The sequence below is a fragment of the Rhinoraja longicauda genome, chromosome 16 (genome assembly GCF_053455715.1).
Source record: "Rhinoraja longicauda isolate Sanriku21f chromosome 16, sRhiLon1.1, whole genome shotgun sequence".
NCBI classification, from domain to species: domain Eukaryota; kingdom Metazoa; phylum Chordata; class Chondrichthyes; order Rajiformes; family Arhynchobatidae; genus Rhinoraja; species Rhinoraja longicauda.
In genome coordinates, this window is record NC_135968.1 from 27,589,470 (window position 1) to 27,605,717 (window position 16,248).

Consider the following 16,248-nt stretch of genomic DNA (forward strand, 5'->3'; position numbering starts at 1 on the left):
ACACTTTTCCCTTAAGTTGCCTGAGGTTTCCCTTAATTCCCTCAGGGTCAAGGATGGTTGTATTAAGAGGAAAGTGTGGTAAAAATAGAGGAAGCACAAATTACAAAAACCAATGGAGGCAAAATACAAGCACTAACTTTAGTGCTCATCTTTTTTAGTTTTTCATAAATACCCAATGTCGTGACCTCCACGGCCGTCTGTGGCAAAGATTTCCACAGATTCACCACTATCTGACTGACGAAATTCCTCCTCATCTCCTTCTAAGGGTAGTGTAGGAAAATAACTGCAGATGCTGGTACAAATCGAAGGTATTTATTTCACAAAATGCTGGAGTAACTCAGCAGGTCAGGCAGCATCTCAGGAGAGAAGGAATCTTTCTAAAGGTACGTCCTTTTATTCTGAGGCTGTGCCCACAGGTCCTAGACTTTCCCACTGCAGTCAGTTACTTCATTTGACACAACTTTAAGTGGTAAACCGCCAAGCCACTTAAGTCTTCACCATAACGCTGGACGCTTTTGAGTAGAAATATCAAAATTGCTGAAAATTAAAGAAAGATTTCGTAAAGTGTGAGAAGCACAATTATTAATAATAAACCTCTCAAAGAACCTATTTCACTGGCCTTTTATTGCACTCTAGTTTACTACAGCAGAGATACTCAGAGCCAAACACGTACATAGATGATTTGCCTGTGGTGCAGAACCAGTCAGAAGATCTGTACGATGATGTGGATGTACCGGAATCTGTGGTAGGAACAACTTCATTCTTTTTAATTACATCTCATAAGTTGTTCAGAATGCATATGTTACATCATTGGTCATAAAGTTTCCACAGCAGAGTTTTGGATTTATACAGAACAAAATCGGCTATAATTTTATAAGCACCCCTAAAACTGGCCACGCCTTAGCATTAAAGAAAAGAAAACAAAATGAATTACGTTTTAAATACGGCGGCATAGCAGTGCAGCGGCAGAACCACTACCTCACAACACCAGCGTCGCGGGTTTGATCGTGACTGCAGTTGCTGCCTGAGCAGGGTTTGTACATTCTCACCGTGACCGTGTGGGTTTTCCCTGGGTGCTCCGGTTTCCTCCCACAATCCAAAGATGTACAGGTTTGTAGGTTAATTGGCTTTGGTACAAATTATAAATTGTTCCTAGTGTATGGGATGGTGCTGATGTACGGGATCGCTGGTTGGCATGGACTTGGTGGGCTGAAGGGCCTGTTTCCGTGCTGTATCTCTAAATTAAAGTTAAAAACTAATATCATCAGGGGTTGGACGAATATCAAACTTCCATCTGCAAGCAGGTAAAGCTCTGTTGAACTGTTGAACTGTTGAAGTAAGTCTGGCTCTGAGGAACAAGAATATCATTGCATAAAGTGGTTGGTTTGCAACAGCTAACATTAATAGTTTCTTCTTTGTGGTAAAGTTGTTATTGTACAATGTTTTTATGCAGGAAGATAAAACTAATGAGGATCAATGCTATGGGGAAGATCAAACAAGAGTTTATTTGGACCTTTCTCCTGTAAAGTCATTTCTCCACTCAAGTAACAACAAAGCACCATCAAATGTGCAATTAAATCCATCAAACCATGACAACGGAAAAGGAGCTTTGAATGTTTCACAAGTAAATGACAAGGATTCGGCTAGTGATTCTGAATCTGGGATCATTCCAAAGCCTTCAGAGAGTAGTGTCAAGGTAAAGTAATGACCACACTTTATTGTATAGTGGCCCATAATTTGCAGCGGTAATTTTAATGGTATGCATCGATTTATTATTGTTCTGTGTGAATCTTAATTCTGCATGCTCTCTGGGTAGGTCATACCATAAATGAGTACTATAGGATGTGCAAAAGAGAAAATAAACAGAGTGCAGAATATAATGTTACAGCTACAGAGAAAGTGCAGATAAACAAATGTGCAAGCGTCACATCAAGGTAGGTTGGAAGATACTTTCATAGCATATGAGAGTCCATTTAAGAATCTTATACTGGTCCATGACCAATATTCCGGCACCCTTGGTTCCAGAGCCTTTCTGGATTATCCATTTTGCCAAAAACCAACAGAGGTCACGACCCCTGAGTGGAGTTGAACATTACCAGAAGTCCCGCTTCGGTCGGCCTCAGAAGTCGGCTACGGGAAGGGACCTGCCGACTCCAGGTCCGTCGGGGGGCAAAATCAAACCGCCTATCGGCGCAGCAATCCCACTGTAGTTGAGATCAGCCTCCTTACCCGGCCCAGGTGCCATGTTTTTGGGGGGACATCCAGGGGTATTTCAAGTGTGCTCTCATGATTTTGGCCAGATTAAAAGAGGCGCCGGGGCATCAGTTGCCAAAAAGTCGGTGATGGATCTGTACTGGCAGGAAAAGAACTGCTCTTGAATCTGATCATATGTAAGCTTTGGTGCCTTCTGTCCAATGGGAAAGGAGAGAAGAAGGAATGACCAGGGTGAGAGGGGTCCTTGGGAAACGTTGACTCCTTTCCAGAGACAGCAGAAACAGTGGATTACGTCGATGGAAAAGGAGGGTGTTTTATATTGCTGTTTCTTGCAGTCTTGAGCAGAGTAGTTGCGATAGGATGCTTTCTCTAGTGCATCTGCAGAAAGTGGAAAGAGTCATTGGGGACATGCTGAATTTTCTTGATCTTCAGAGTAAGTAGATGTGTGGTGCACGTTCTTGGGTGTATCGATGGTACTAGATCAAATTAGTGGTGATATTTATATGTAGGATAGATAATGATGCATTATTGACCTTGAAGATAGCTGCTCACAATGACTTAGCACTCTTGGTGACACGGACTTCCCCTATTCTAAAATGTAACCCAGTGCCATTTGTTGGAGATCCAGTGTCCAAGTACAGTGATGTAATTATACAAGTTGATCAGCTAACTCAGTTGCAAAATTCTGTAAGTAGATTAGAAAGTAAGGTATTCAAAAGTATCCATCTTTATCCCTTCCTCCGGCTTCACAGTTTGTGTATCCTCTCTATCTCACAGCCCGTTGCCTTCTTCCCATCTCTAGTCTTTGACCACCCATCTACCATCAAACCCCCTTCACCAATATCTACCTATCACTTGCCAGGGCCCCACCTCTCTATCAGCTCCCCCCCCATCCCCACCCCCACCCTCCACCTCCAATCAGTCTGAAGAAGGGTCCTGATCCAAAACATCACCTAACCATGTTCTCCAGAAAAGCTGCCTGACCCGCTGAGACCTTCCAGCAATTTGTATCTTCCTTGGTAAACCAGTATCTACAGTTACTGTGTCTAAAGTATCCAAAATTAAGGTTTCAGTACTTTTAGACGTGTAGAAAGGAACTGCAAATGCTGGTTTACACCGAAGATAGACACAAAATGCTAAGCGGGTCAGGCAGCATCTCTGGAGAAAAAGGATGGGTGAGGGTTTGGGTCAGAACCCTTCTTCAGACTGAAAGTAGAGGGGAAGGATCTAGAGATAGGAGAAGGGCCAGCAACAGATGACCAAAGGAGGGTGAAGCCCATTATGGCCCACTGTTGGCTGGGGAAAAAGTGATAACGAAGGGATACAAGGATGCAAACAGTTGAACCACATGGATGACTAGGGTGGGGGGGAGAGAGGGAATGCAGGGGTTATTTAAATTTAGAGAAATCATCGTTCATACCACTAGCTTGAAACTGCCCAAGCAAAATATGAGGTGCAACCCCTCCAATTTGCATGTGGCCTCACTCTGACAGTGGAGGAGGCCCAGGACACAAAGGTCAGTGTGGGAATGGGAAGGGGAGTTAAAATGTTTGGCAGCTGGGAGATTGTGTAGGCCAAGATGGACTGAGCATAACTTTCAAAACTTTTAAATCAGTAATTAACTATTTCACCACAGCATGCTGAATACAATCCATTGATTTGTATTTTGAGTGTTTTTTTACATCTTTTTACTTGGAGGCTTAAAACTGAATGCAAGCCTTCAACTATGAATATTTTCACCCTGCCTCAGTGAAGAGAAGGTTTTCAAAGGCAAAACATGCTGTGAGCATTGTTTGTTTGCAATTTTCATTGTCCACAATTGATGACTCACTTTGAGGTGATGGGTCTCTCATTATATGGTGATGTAAGAGCTCCTTTATTCCTGTCATTCTTCTTGCCAAATAAAAAGCTGGAAAGGAGCTTTTATTTCATACAAGCAAACAGTTTGTAAAATACATGTGCCTTTGTATATTAAACTCTTAGAAAAATCATTGACACAGGAGTGAATGTAAGCAACTGTTGTCTTGTGCAAACGACAATTGGACAAACTGGCTGGTCATCATTTGTAGGAAGGGCCTGCAGATCTGGTTTATACTGAAGATAAGCACAAAGTGCTCGAGTAAGTGCGAGCCAGGCAGCATCTCTGGAGAAAAGGGATGGGTGACTTTTAGAGTTGGAACCCGTCTTCACATTGAAAGTTTGGGGGGGAATGGGGTGTGGGTGAAGGGGGATCTAGAGGAAGGAAAAGGCCAGAACAAATACGGCCCGGTAACAGATAACCAAGGAAGGGTGTAGCCTATAATGGCCCATTGTTGGGGGGGTGGGGTGATAACGAAGGGATACAGGGATGCAAAAAATGGAACTAATAGGATGACAGTCTGTTGCCAGCCCTGATTTCTTCTGGCCTTTTCCTACCTCCAGTCCCCCCACCCACTTTCAGTCTGAAGAAGGGTTCTGACCTGAAACGTCACCTGGTCCTTTTGTCCAGAGACGCTGCCTGACCTTTCAGTTGCTCCAGCACTTTGTACCAGAATCTGCGGTCCCTTCCTACACACACTGTTTCCTGATGTTGGTGTTCAGTGTGGTGAAAACCAAGTATTTTGCAGAACTTGCCGTGCGCAGAAGAAAAGGTTAAATTTTTGACTTTTCCCCGATCTCAGATGTGTCAAGTGAATGCAGAGTTTGAAGAGAAAGCTTCCACTACCAGCAGCAAGCCTCCTGGCAATCAGAAAGTATTGCCACCATGGGGCGATCAGAGCAAGAACCCAACGCAAGCAACGAGCCAACAAGCGAAGCCAGTCACAGAGTGTGTGGAAAAGCAGAAGCCAGGAGCAGCAGGTGAACTCTCCTATCTCCCTGTCGGGTCACTGCTAATCAAGTTCAGTTTAGAACAGTTTAGTTTAATGATACAGCATAGGAACAGGTCCTTTAGCCCACCAAGTCTACGCGGACCAGTGATCACCATACACTAACAGTATCCTAGCACACACTAGAGACAATTTACAATTTTACCAAGCCACTTAGCCTACAAACCTGTATGTCGAGGAGTCTGAGAGGAAGCCAGAGCTCCGGAGAAAACCCACGCAGGTCAAAGGGAGAACATACAATCTCCGTAAGACTGCATCCGTGGTCAGGATCGAACCCGGATCTCCAGCACTGTAATGCAGCAACTCTACCGCTGTGCCACCTTGCTGCCCTCAGACAGGTGTCTCAGACAGCGCTAGGTCACAGTTGCTTTGCAACACAACTCAATGATGCACTTCAGATATCTGGCGTACTTGATCCATCTCATTCCCCGACACCCGATCCAACAGTACACATCCTTCCTCGTTCTGCCACGAACATATAGGTCAAGAGGTTCTCCTGAACACATGTCAGAAATTATTCCTCCTCCTTTCCATTTACTCTATCATTATCCCAAACAATATATGGGTGACATCTGTTTAGAAGCACAGGACAAAGCTAGAATACTTAAGGAGTACTTAATGTTAGTGTTTAGTGAGAAAGACGAATCTGACAAAATATTGGTGGAAGTGGAGAGAGTAGAAGCAGTCAATATTAACTAGCAGGGTGAAAGTTAATAGACAGGGGTACTGGAAGACCTGCTTTTGCGTAGCATGGATGTCATCTGAGTTGGATGGCTTGCATCTCATTCTGAGGGAAGTGGGGATGGAGATAGCAGAAGAGATGATGAAGGTTTTAGTTTTAGAGATACAGCATGGAAACCGGCCCTTTGGCTCACCGAGTCCATGCCGATCATTCATCACCCATTCACACTAGCTTCTTTATTATCCCACTTTTCCATCCACACCCTACACACTGGGAGCAATTTTACGGCAGCCAATGAACCTACAAATCTGCATGTCTTAGAAAAGTGGAGTGTGGGTGGAAACAAGATCACCTGGAGAAATCCCACACGGTCACAGGGAGAACATGCAAACTCCACTCAGACAGCAGTCGAGGTCAGGATCGAACCCAGACCTCTGATGTTATGAGGCAGCAGCTCTGCCAGCTACATCACCGTGCCACCCCAGTGATAATGTTGCAAAGCTGCTCCCATTAGCTGATGGTACAAGGACAGAGGGAGAGGGGGGTGGGGTCTGGGAGAGGGAGGGAGAGAAGACACAATTAAGATAGACATAAATGCTGGAGTAACTCAGCGGGTCAGACAGCATCTCTGGAGAAAATAGACGTGATAATACGGGTTGGGACCCTTATTCATACATATTATTATAATTATTGTAATGGCACAGGTTTTGTCAAGAGATGTATTGTTATGAAAGGAAAACCTTTCCTTGCCCAGCAAATGGCATCGTCCTGGAATCCATTGCTCATTGCGGCTATAACAGTAGAGATGAAAAATGATTTAATATAAATCATCAGGGCAGCACAGTGGTGCAGTGATATAGAGTTGTTGCCTTACAGCGCCAAAGACCCGGATTCAATCCTGACTCCAGTTGCTGTCTGTACCAAGGTTTGTACGTTCTCCCTGTGACCGCGCGGGTTTTCTCCGGATGCTCCGGTTTCCTCCCACACTCCAAAGAGTTCATTGGCATCTGTAAATTGTCCCTAGAACTAGTGTGAACAGGTGATTGTTGGTCAGTACAGACTCAGTGGACCGAATGGCCTGCCTCCGAATGGACCGCATGGCCATGCTCTATCTCTAAACAGAACTAAAAGATAATGATATGTATTATTATATAATGTAATGTTAGATTCTGGAAATGTTAATATCTACCCAGTCATCTGTTACACCTAACTGTGGAACTACTAGGCAAGAAGTTCTCAGCATGCCTTTGCAGAAATTCAGTACTGACTGACTAACGATCATAACTGATAATGGTGTGGAGCCCACTAATCTTGAGATCAAACATCTGCACAATTCCATCTGCGTTCTGGGATGCTATTAAAATTTCCCCTGGCATCCTTTAGCAAGCTTTGTGCTAACATGTTGCTGATTATTTCAATCTCTCAGCAGTACCAATTGAGACCAAATTTGGAAAGAATCGAACTGAGGCAGATCTTAAAAAATACCTTGAAGAGAAAGAAAAACTGGAGAAAGAGAGAGAACAGCTTCGGAATGAACTGATGTTGCTAAGGAAACAGAAGAGGGAGGTGAAGGATGCAATAGCAGTTTGCAAAGGTAGGGGTCTCAATGAAAATTGTACTCTGCAAAACATTGAAATTGCAAATATATGAGATCGGGTAGACAGTGAAATGCTTTCTCAAAGGATGTAAATATCAAATGCTAGCTGGCATAGCTTTAAGATGAGAGGGACAACAATTAAAGGAGATGTGCGGGGCATGTTTTTTACACAGATAGTGGTGGGTGCCTGGAACGCATTGCCAGCGGTGATGGTGGAGGCAGATATGGTGGTGGCCTTTAAGAGGCTTTTAGATAGACACATGGAGATGGAGGGAATGGAGGGATAGAGATCATGTCAGGCAGATAAGAGTTTGCCTTGGCATCATGTTTGCCACATATATTATGGGCCGAAGAGCCTATTCTTGTGCTGTTCTATCATCTGTTATAATGTTACAACCCAGTTTCAATTGTAACAATATAACATGGTGAATGTACTGTTCTATGTTCTATGATACTGGACATGTAATTTCCATCAATGGGGAAGGGCCACTGAAGTATTCAAAAACAAACATGAGGTAAAAATGGACTCTGGACCAGTTAGCGACATTTGTGCAAATTGTACTGTTGCTGCAATGGATTGATTGGCCCGTTGTTTTTAACCATGATAATAGACCAGCAATTGAGGGGATTGTATTCACATTGGTGATAAGTAACAGAGAAACAGTGTGGAATCCCCTTAGTCAATGCCTGCATTTTATTCATTTCCTTTGCTCCGTAGCCAAATGGAGTTTATTGGGAGTAAACCGAAGATAGATTGGGTTTTACAAAACAGGCCCTGTTGTGCATTTACCGTGGCAAATAAAGAATGCTTTTATTTAGGATTAAAACTTCTCATTTTTCCTGTCATTTTAATGTCCTTGGTTAGTTCTGTTGCCAGCCAGCAAGAGGCCCAGTAACACAGTTGAATAATGGTTCTCTTGCCAATTTTCCATGATGGTCTGTCTCCACATGATGCTTTTCCACAATAACAAGGATAAGACCAGCAATGCCCTGAGAACTGGAGCTAGTTGCTCGACTAAGTCACTTTGCTCATACACTTTAGTGTGTTGAAATTGCCTAGGATAGAATCTATCAAATGGGCACGTTTGAATCTAGGGGGCAGAAATTAAAACACAAGTAAGTTTGCACTGGGTCGATGGAATCCATCCTTGGGGAATGGGAAAAAACTCAACTGTCTGCAGTTCCAAAAATAGAGACAATCTTGGCCAAGAGAAATGATTCCAATGTCTGTAGTTTAAAGCCGCAATGCTATCCCTTTTGTTGACAAATGTAATATAGAAGCAGGAGGTTTTAGACTTTTTTTAGACTTTAGAGATACAGCACAGAAATACCGAGTCCGTGCCGATCAGCAATCACCTCGTACACTAGCACGAGACTACACACACAGGGACAATTTTACCAAAACCAGTTAACCTACAAACCTGTACGTCTTTGGAGTGTGGGAGGAAACCAAAGCTCCCGGAGAAAACCAACGCAGTCACGGGGAGAACGTACGAACTCCATACAGACAACCACTGTAGTCAGGAGTGAACCCGGATCTCTGATGCTGTAAGGCAGCAACTCTACCGCTGTGCCACCATGCCACTCTAATTAGTCAGTGCTTACTTGGACATTTGCTCTATGTTGTGAGACAGGAGCCTAATTTAAAAGATAAATAAAGCAAATGTAGAGATCAGGTTGTGAATCTTCTGTCTCAGTGGTTTTGCTACTTGCATTGAGGCAGGTTGATCACTTGCCCAGATACTGAGGCACATTCACTTGAGCAAGGTTCTCTGAGGAGTGGCACTTCAGCAGAGGTGGCTGATACGTACAGGGTTTAAACGTCTGAATTAGTGCTGGATAATTGTTACTCTGCAATAGTAAATTTCACATTCTCATGATATTTCTCACGTAGAATTTCAAACACTTATTCTGGCTTCCACTGTTGAAATCGTCAACATTTCATTATCCTAAACACCAGAGGCACGCCTCCTTTAACCTCTTCAAGTGTCCGGATTAGAACTCAAATGTGTCCAATTATATGTCATAGCTAAGTGCTTTGATCCAAGACAAAGTTGTGGTGAGTCACTGTTAGAGTAATTACAGTATCAACTGTAAAGGGATTAAAGCCTCAGCATTACATCCCTGCAATGCTGAGGATTATTAAGGTACTGGTGTATTGGAGTATTTGGAGTATTGTGAGCAGTTTTGGGCCCCATATCTGAGGATGTGCTGGCGTGTGCTATGTTAACCTAATCATTTCTGTGATCATTCTCGTAAACCTCCTCTGGACAGAGAGGGTCCAGAGGTGGTTTTTACGAGAATGATCACAGATATGATTGGGTTAACATATGATGAGCGTTTGACAGCACTGGGCCTGTGCTCACTGGAGGTTAGAAGGACCTCATTGAAGCTTACCGAATAGTGAAAGTGGATGTGGAGATGATGTTTCCATTAGTGGGAGAGTCTAGGATCAGAGGCCATAGCCTCAGAATAAAAGGATGTATGTTTAGAAAGGAGATGAGGAGGAATTTTTTTAGTCAGAGGGTGGTGAAATCTGTGGAATTCATTGCCACACATGGCTGTGGAGGCCAAGTCAATGGGTATTTTTAAGGCGGAGATTGACAGATTCTTGATTAGTAAGGGTGTCAGGGGTTATGAGGAGAAGGCAAAAGAATGGGGTTGAGAAGGAAAGATAGATGAGCCATGATTCAATGGCGGAGTGGACTCAATGGGCCAAACTTCCTAATTCTGCTCCTAAAACTTATGAACTATGAATTTTAAATCCAGCAAGGCCAGTTGTTGGCAGTAAAATGAAGTAATCCGTTTCTTTGAATCACCACTACCCCAACAGTCCATTAGAATGACATTTATCTTGAAATTCATAATTTGTTGTGGAACAGGACAAACGTAGCATCAGCGTTGTTACTTTGCCTTCGAAATTAACTTTAATGGCTGGATGCAAGGTGCTGCTGCTATTATATTGAGTGTTTAGCATGGTCTAGATGAACTTTTAGACAACTGTTTCAGATCCAACAGCAACATACTATGTATGCTGGAAAAATGAAATAAGACAGAAAAAGTTGGAAATATGTGGCAGCTCAATGGAGGGAGAAGTCTTGTTAATGTTTCAGATTAGTGAAAGCTCCAATGAAAGGTGATCAATGTGAAATGTTAAAAGACATAAAGTGCTTGAGTGACTCAGCAGGTCAGGCAGCATCTCTGGAGACCATGGATAGGTGAGACCATTCTTCAGACCTGAAATGTCCTCTATCCATGTTCTCCAGAGATGCTACCTGACCTGCTGAGTTACTCCAGCACTTTATTAACCAGCATCTGCAGTTCGTTGTTTCTGCAGTGTGAAATGTTAGTTCTGTTTCTCCTTCACAGACGCTGCCTGATCTGTTGAATATTTCCAGCAGTTCTTCTTTTATTTGAGTTTCAGGCTGGCCCCACATACCAGCACCAATAGACCACTTTAAATTAATGCTTGGCTGTTGAGAGCCCTATGTCGACAAATGATTGTTTACATCTGTGCTGTGCGTCAGTCTGTTTTATCCAATGTGCCAACAAATTAAAGTGGAACGCAATGGATGAAATGAAATGAAAGAATGATATTTATAGAATCGGTTTGTGCGAGTTTTCTAGAGCTAGACTGCAGAAGAAAACAACAATTACTATTGGATTCAGACAGTTTTCTTTGCATTGGAAGCTGAGAAACTTTTTTTTTTTGCAGAGAATTTGAGGAGGGTGATATGTTAGAGTACACATGAACATATGTGGCATATGATCCTCTGAATAAATGAGTGTGAACAAAGTACAAATTCATTCCATAAATATGAAGGCGAAGAAGGGTCTCGGCCCGAAACATCACCTATTCCTTTTCTCCAGAAATGCTGCCTGACCTGCTGAGTTACTCCAGCTTTTTGTGCCCATCTTCAGTATAAACAAGCATCTGCAGTTCCTTCCAACACATAGCAGGCAACTAAATGCTTTTAGTTAAGTTACACTTGAGTTACTACAGTGGTGTAGACTTAGTTTAGATTTTGTTCTTGTGTTTGATTCCCTGCTTTCAAAAACCAAAGCTAACAATTGCTGGTGGTGTAACTAGTTAATGGACCCTTATATAAATTTAGACACAAAGTGCTGGAGTAAACGTAGTTCTCCAGCACTTTGTGTTTATCTTTGATATAAACCAGCATCTGCAGTTCTTTGTTTCTACCTTATATACTGTAAGTTTGTTCGGCAAAATCATATTTGCTTTTTTAATGCAGTCTGCAACCTTTCATTTTAACTCGATTTTGCCTCTCTTATTGAAACTTGTTGAAACTTGATAATCTTCAAAGGCAATTTTCACATCATCCTTTAATCCTGGGGAGGCGTTGAATAGAGTAAAACTTAAGAGAAAAGCAAGGAGAATTTATTGTCATTTTGTTACATATTGGTCTTTTCCCCTGCTAGTTTTAGAATCTAATATTTCACTTTTCACTGTGATTTTTTAAAATCTACTTATAAGCTACCACATTTGGCTTTTACATTTGGAACTTTCTTCCTTCAAAATCTAAATTTCCCAGACTTTCTTCCTCTTTCCAGCATTCCCATTTTATTAAAACTTTCTTCTTACCACCAGGGGTAGGGTGGATGCAGGTAGTGGCATTTAAGAGGCTTTTGGAAAGGCACATGGATATGAAGGTAATAGAAGAGAATGGATCACATGTAGGCAAAGATTAGTTTAAATTGGTGTCAAATTCAGCGTAGACATTTTGGGCTGAAGTGTCTGTTCCTATGCTGCTCTGTTTTATGTTGAAACAATCCTATTCTCCACAAAACAGTTCATGGCCCTAACCTCACAAGTGGGAAAATGTGCCAACCTGTCCTATTTATCGGCTGCAATCTACAGATTTATAGTTAAATTGGTGCTTGACAAATGTTCATCACTGAGGAGGCAAAAAATAATTATTCATTCATTGAAACTGAAATTAATGTCCTGTAAAGTCCAGCTTGCCTCTGTTTGTCACAGGAGAATTAATACTATCACCTTAATTTAGTTCAACAAAGAAACTGACAAGTTACTAAAGCCTTGTTGCTCAGACAAGTCACACCAATACATACAACCTGGGCATCCTCTCATGACGTGGGCTCTTTCCATGCTTGGATTAGTTGCCAGTTTCCCTACATTGCAACAGTGATTACATTCCTAAGGTTTTACATAGGAGTAGAAGAATAACTTTAATTCTGTTAAACATGTCAGACAAGCAGGTGCTTTGCACTCAGGAGGAAAGGCTGCGTCAGATCGAAGAGGAATGCAAGTTAAAGGAGAACAGCAGAGTGGACCTGGAACTGAAACTGGTCTCAGTGAAAGAGAACTTGAAGAAAGCCGAGTCAGGACCAGTGACACTGGGGACGACCGTGGACGCCAGTCACTTTGACAATCTCAGCTCAAACGTATGTAACGGTTACAACAAATGAATTGCCGTGTTAGTTAATACTAACAGTATTGTTAGTATTAAGGATACTAGTACCAGTAAAGATAATAGTCCTAAGTTAGGATGTTAATATTAACTGTTAACCATTAACAATCGATTTGTTTTAAATTCTAGCAGAGCCAGATTGAATATAATTTGTGCTTTCAATGACATTGTTTTCAATTCCAGCACTTTTATGGTAATAGCTGATATGGTAGATGTTAATATGGTAATATGAAGTTTTTTGCAAGACCATTTGTTAACCACATGAAGTAGAATTTGGATCTTTTGGCTTTCAACAACATGTGTGTTCACAGTTAGCAACAAGACTATTAGGAGCAGGAGTGGTCCATAGACGTTTGAACCTGCTATGCCATTATGTAAAATCCTTATTTAAAGTTAACCTTAATGCCCGTCGCTCATTCTCCTTCAGTTCCTTAGTGCTCATAGATCTCGTACTGATCTCAACCTTGAATGTAGTCAGCAACTGTGCAACCACGGCCCTCTTGGGTAGAATTACTCCAAGTGACTAAATAAAAACATACCTCTCCATCCCAGACCTAAATAACTGAGCCCTTTATACCAGGGCTTTCGCTTTCTATTCAGAAGTAAAAACAGTAAAAATAAGTCGAAGAATGGTGAAAGCAGATATCTAACAGTTTGAATTTACAATGGATTTACAAGAGACCAGCAGGTGGGAATAACACTGATTATTCCACTGACACGTTATTTTATTTTAAATTCAACAATTAGATTTGACAACAGAAAATATACTTTGTTTTAAATTTCTGGACCGTTGCTATAGTTCACTCTGAGATTGTTCTTACTGCAATGCATTGACTGGATAGATGGCGAGAGGTTGATTCTTCTGGATAGAGAGCCATATCACTGGTATAAGGGCTCCAACTACCCACCCAAAATATCCGCAAATATCCTTCTGTAAAGTGAAGCAAATTGCCTGAAAAACTAGCATCATCTGATGCATGATAATCTGATTAAGTTTTGGATATTCTCGCTGTTCGGAGCCTTGGAACCTGACATTTTGTATCCTTTTACTTTTTTATATATAATATATATGTATATAATTTGGAGCCCTACATTATAGACTAGCTTTTAATTTGGGAAGAGATTAATGAGTTCTGAACAGAACTTGGATTCAGTGATGTTTAATAGTGTTTCAGCAAGGAAGGTTCAGTGAGTGAGAAAGGTACACCAGGGGATAGGTGCAGGTCACTTAACAAGATCTCAGTGTTAATCCTGTTGCTTTTCCTCAGGCTAAGTCAGCCACTATGACCAACAGTCCTGACAATTCACCCGTGAACTCTGCTGCAACATTAAAGAATAGACCTTTATCGATTATGCAGTCTGGAAAAGGGACTGTCCTACAAAAAGCAAAGGTACAATTTAAACTGTTAAAAATTATTAACGATTTCTAAGCAAGAGCCTGCTTATCACTTAACACTGTTTGCATCTCTCTACCTTTTTGTTTCTGCCAGGAATGGGAAAAGAAAGCTTCCAGCTAGAAAATAATTTGGAGTAGGATGGACTATAATAGCGTTATAAAAAAACTGTAGCGTTTGGAACAGAGAGATATTTTTGTTCAACTATTCATGGAAGGCAGATATAGTAAAGCCACTACTACTTGGCACACTTCTTCATTAAAGAAAAGTTCTACTGCCCGAATCTTCAACATGAACTCATATACTAACATTGTGGACCCTCACTACAAATCTTCCGAAGATTTTGAAGGTTCTTTATTTCACCTTTGAAAACCGAATGCTTAAGAAAACCAAGTACACAACTTCCAGCAGAGTCAACTGAGAAGCAAATAAATACTGTCTTAACAGATCTTTTTTTTTCTTTTGGTGCTTACTGATTGTATGACAAAAGGAATATTGTCTTGCAATTTAGAATTTCCTGGTTATTAAGATATTATTATGTGTAGATACCTTGAAAAGGGTGACGGTTGAGTGACCAGTGAACGATGTCGACAAGCACCCCACACTGGTTCTGAATGTTATTGGGTACAATGGTGTAGTGGTTACCTTGTAGATCTGGTAAACCAAAGGCCACGTCTGATTGTTTGGACAAATGAGTTCAAATCCGACCCGATTGTGCCAAGAAATGTATTTGACTAATTGACATCAGTTGTAGTATCTGCAAAAAAACAGAATGATTTTCTTTTCTGAAAAGAGAGCTAGTCCATTAATGTCCTTTAGGGAAGGAATAGTGTCAACCTTATATTGTTCGTGTGTAAAATGCAAAATGCTGGAGGAACTCAGCATTGGGTCAGGCAGCATCTGTGGAGGCTCGTGTTCTCATCTTGTTCGTGTGTAACTCTGCAACCACGTGGCAATACTAACCTGCCCCTTGAAATGGCTGGCGGTTCAAGGGGAATTTGAGACAAGCAGTGAATACTGACTTTGCTGGTGCCTTTCATATCCAGTAAATGAAAAAAATAATAATACATTTGGACCCAAATACCAAATCCCTGCTGAAATTCCAATCTTTAAATATTCCAACTAATCCTGTAATTCCCGAAGATGGCAAAGCTGGGAGGTACAGCTCCATAATGTGAAGTCTCAGAGTAGGTTAAATGAGCCATGCCTCCTATTAAATGATTAAGAGCAAGGGTAAGATAGGAGTCAGGAGCAGAAAGCTTGTCAGTTTATACAGATCAAATTGGACCATTGATTTTGTTGGTGGCTTTTGGCATATGCAATGAGTGGAATGGTAGAAACTTATGTTCAATAAGTGAATTTCACAAAGGTAAGCCAATTAATTAAAATAGCTTCTTAAAAAAAAAATGAAGGTTCCATTTCCTGCCATCTTTAATACTACTTAACCAAACTGAGTTTGTTTAGTTTATTGTCACGTGTACCAAGGTACAGTGAAAAGCTTTTGTTATGTGTTAACCAGTCAGCGGAAAGACAATACATGATAACAATCGAGCCATTCACAGTGTTCAGATACATGATTAAGGGAATAACGTGAATAATATTTAGTGCAAGATAAAGTCCAGCAAAGCCCAATCAAACATAGTCCAAGGGTCTCCAATAAGGTAGATAGTAGCTCAGAACTGCTCTGTAGTTGTTGGTAGGATGGTTCAGTTGTCTGATAACAGCTGGGAAGAAACTGTCCCTGAATATGGAGATGTGCGTTTTCACAATTCTATTCCTTTTGTATACCTTTTGCCCGATGGGAGGGGATTTCCAGCAAAACTGTCTCTCAACAATTCCGTTTATAATTCAAAATTTCTGACATGCAATCCTGAAATTTCTGAAGATATGGCACCTTTTAAAAACATGGGGGGTTTTTTCCCCTTTTTGCAACATTGTAAATACATTTACTTACATGTGAACTGTTACAAAAGCACGTTTGTTATATACCAGCAACAAAAGTATGAAGGGAGAATTACTTATGTCAGATTTCTTGAAATAAATA

The 16,248-nt window shown here is 41.3% G+C and overlaps 1 protein-coding gene across 4 annotated transcripts in view; it reads left to right on the forward strand.

Annotated features, from left to right (window-relative positions):
• Positions 1-16,248, forward strand: part of afap1l2 (actin filament associated protein 1-like 2) — a 187,564-nt gene extending 171,316 nt beyond the window's left edge. For 3 of the 4 annotated variants that reach the window (XM_078413461.1, XM_078413458.1, XM_078413460.1), the window contains exons 13-19: positions 637-745; positions 1,454-1,696; positions 4,875-5,052; positions 7,190-7,357; positions 12,591-12,784; positions 14,079-14,201; positions 14,301-16,247. In XM_078413461.1, the coding sequence (XP_078269587.1) occupies positions 637-745; positions 1,454-1,696; positions 4,875-5,052; positions 7,190-7,357; positions 12,591-12,784; positions 14,079-14,201; positions 14,301-14,327 (1,042 nt within the window). In that variant the 3' untranslated portion in view covers positions 14,328-16,247. Of the gene's footprint in view, positions 1-636; positions 746-1,453; positions 1,697-4,874; positions 5,053-7,189; positions 7,358-12,590; positions 12,785-14,078; positions 14,202-14,300 lie in introns of all 4 variants that reach the window. The other variant, XM_078413459.1, reaches the window with a different exon arrangement.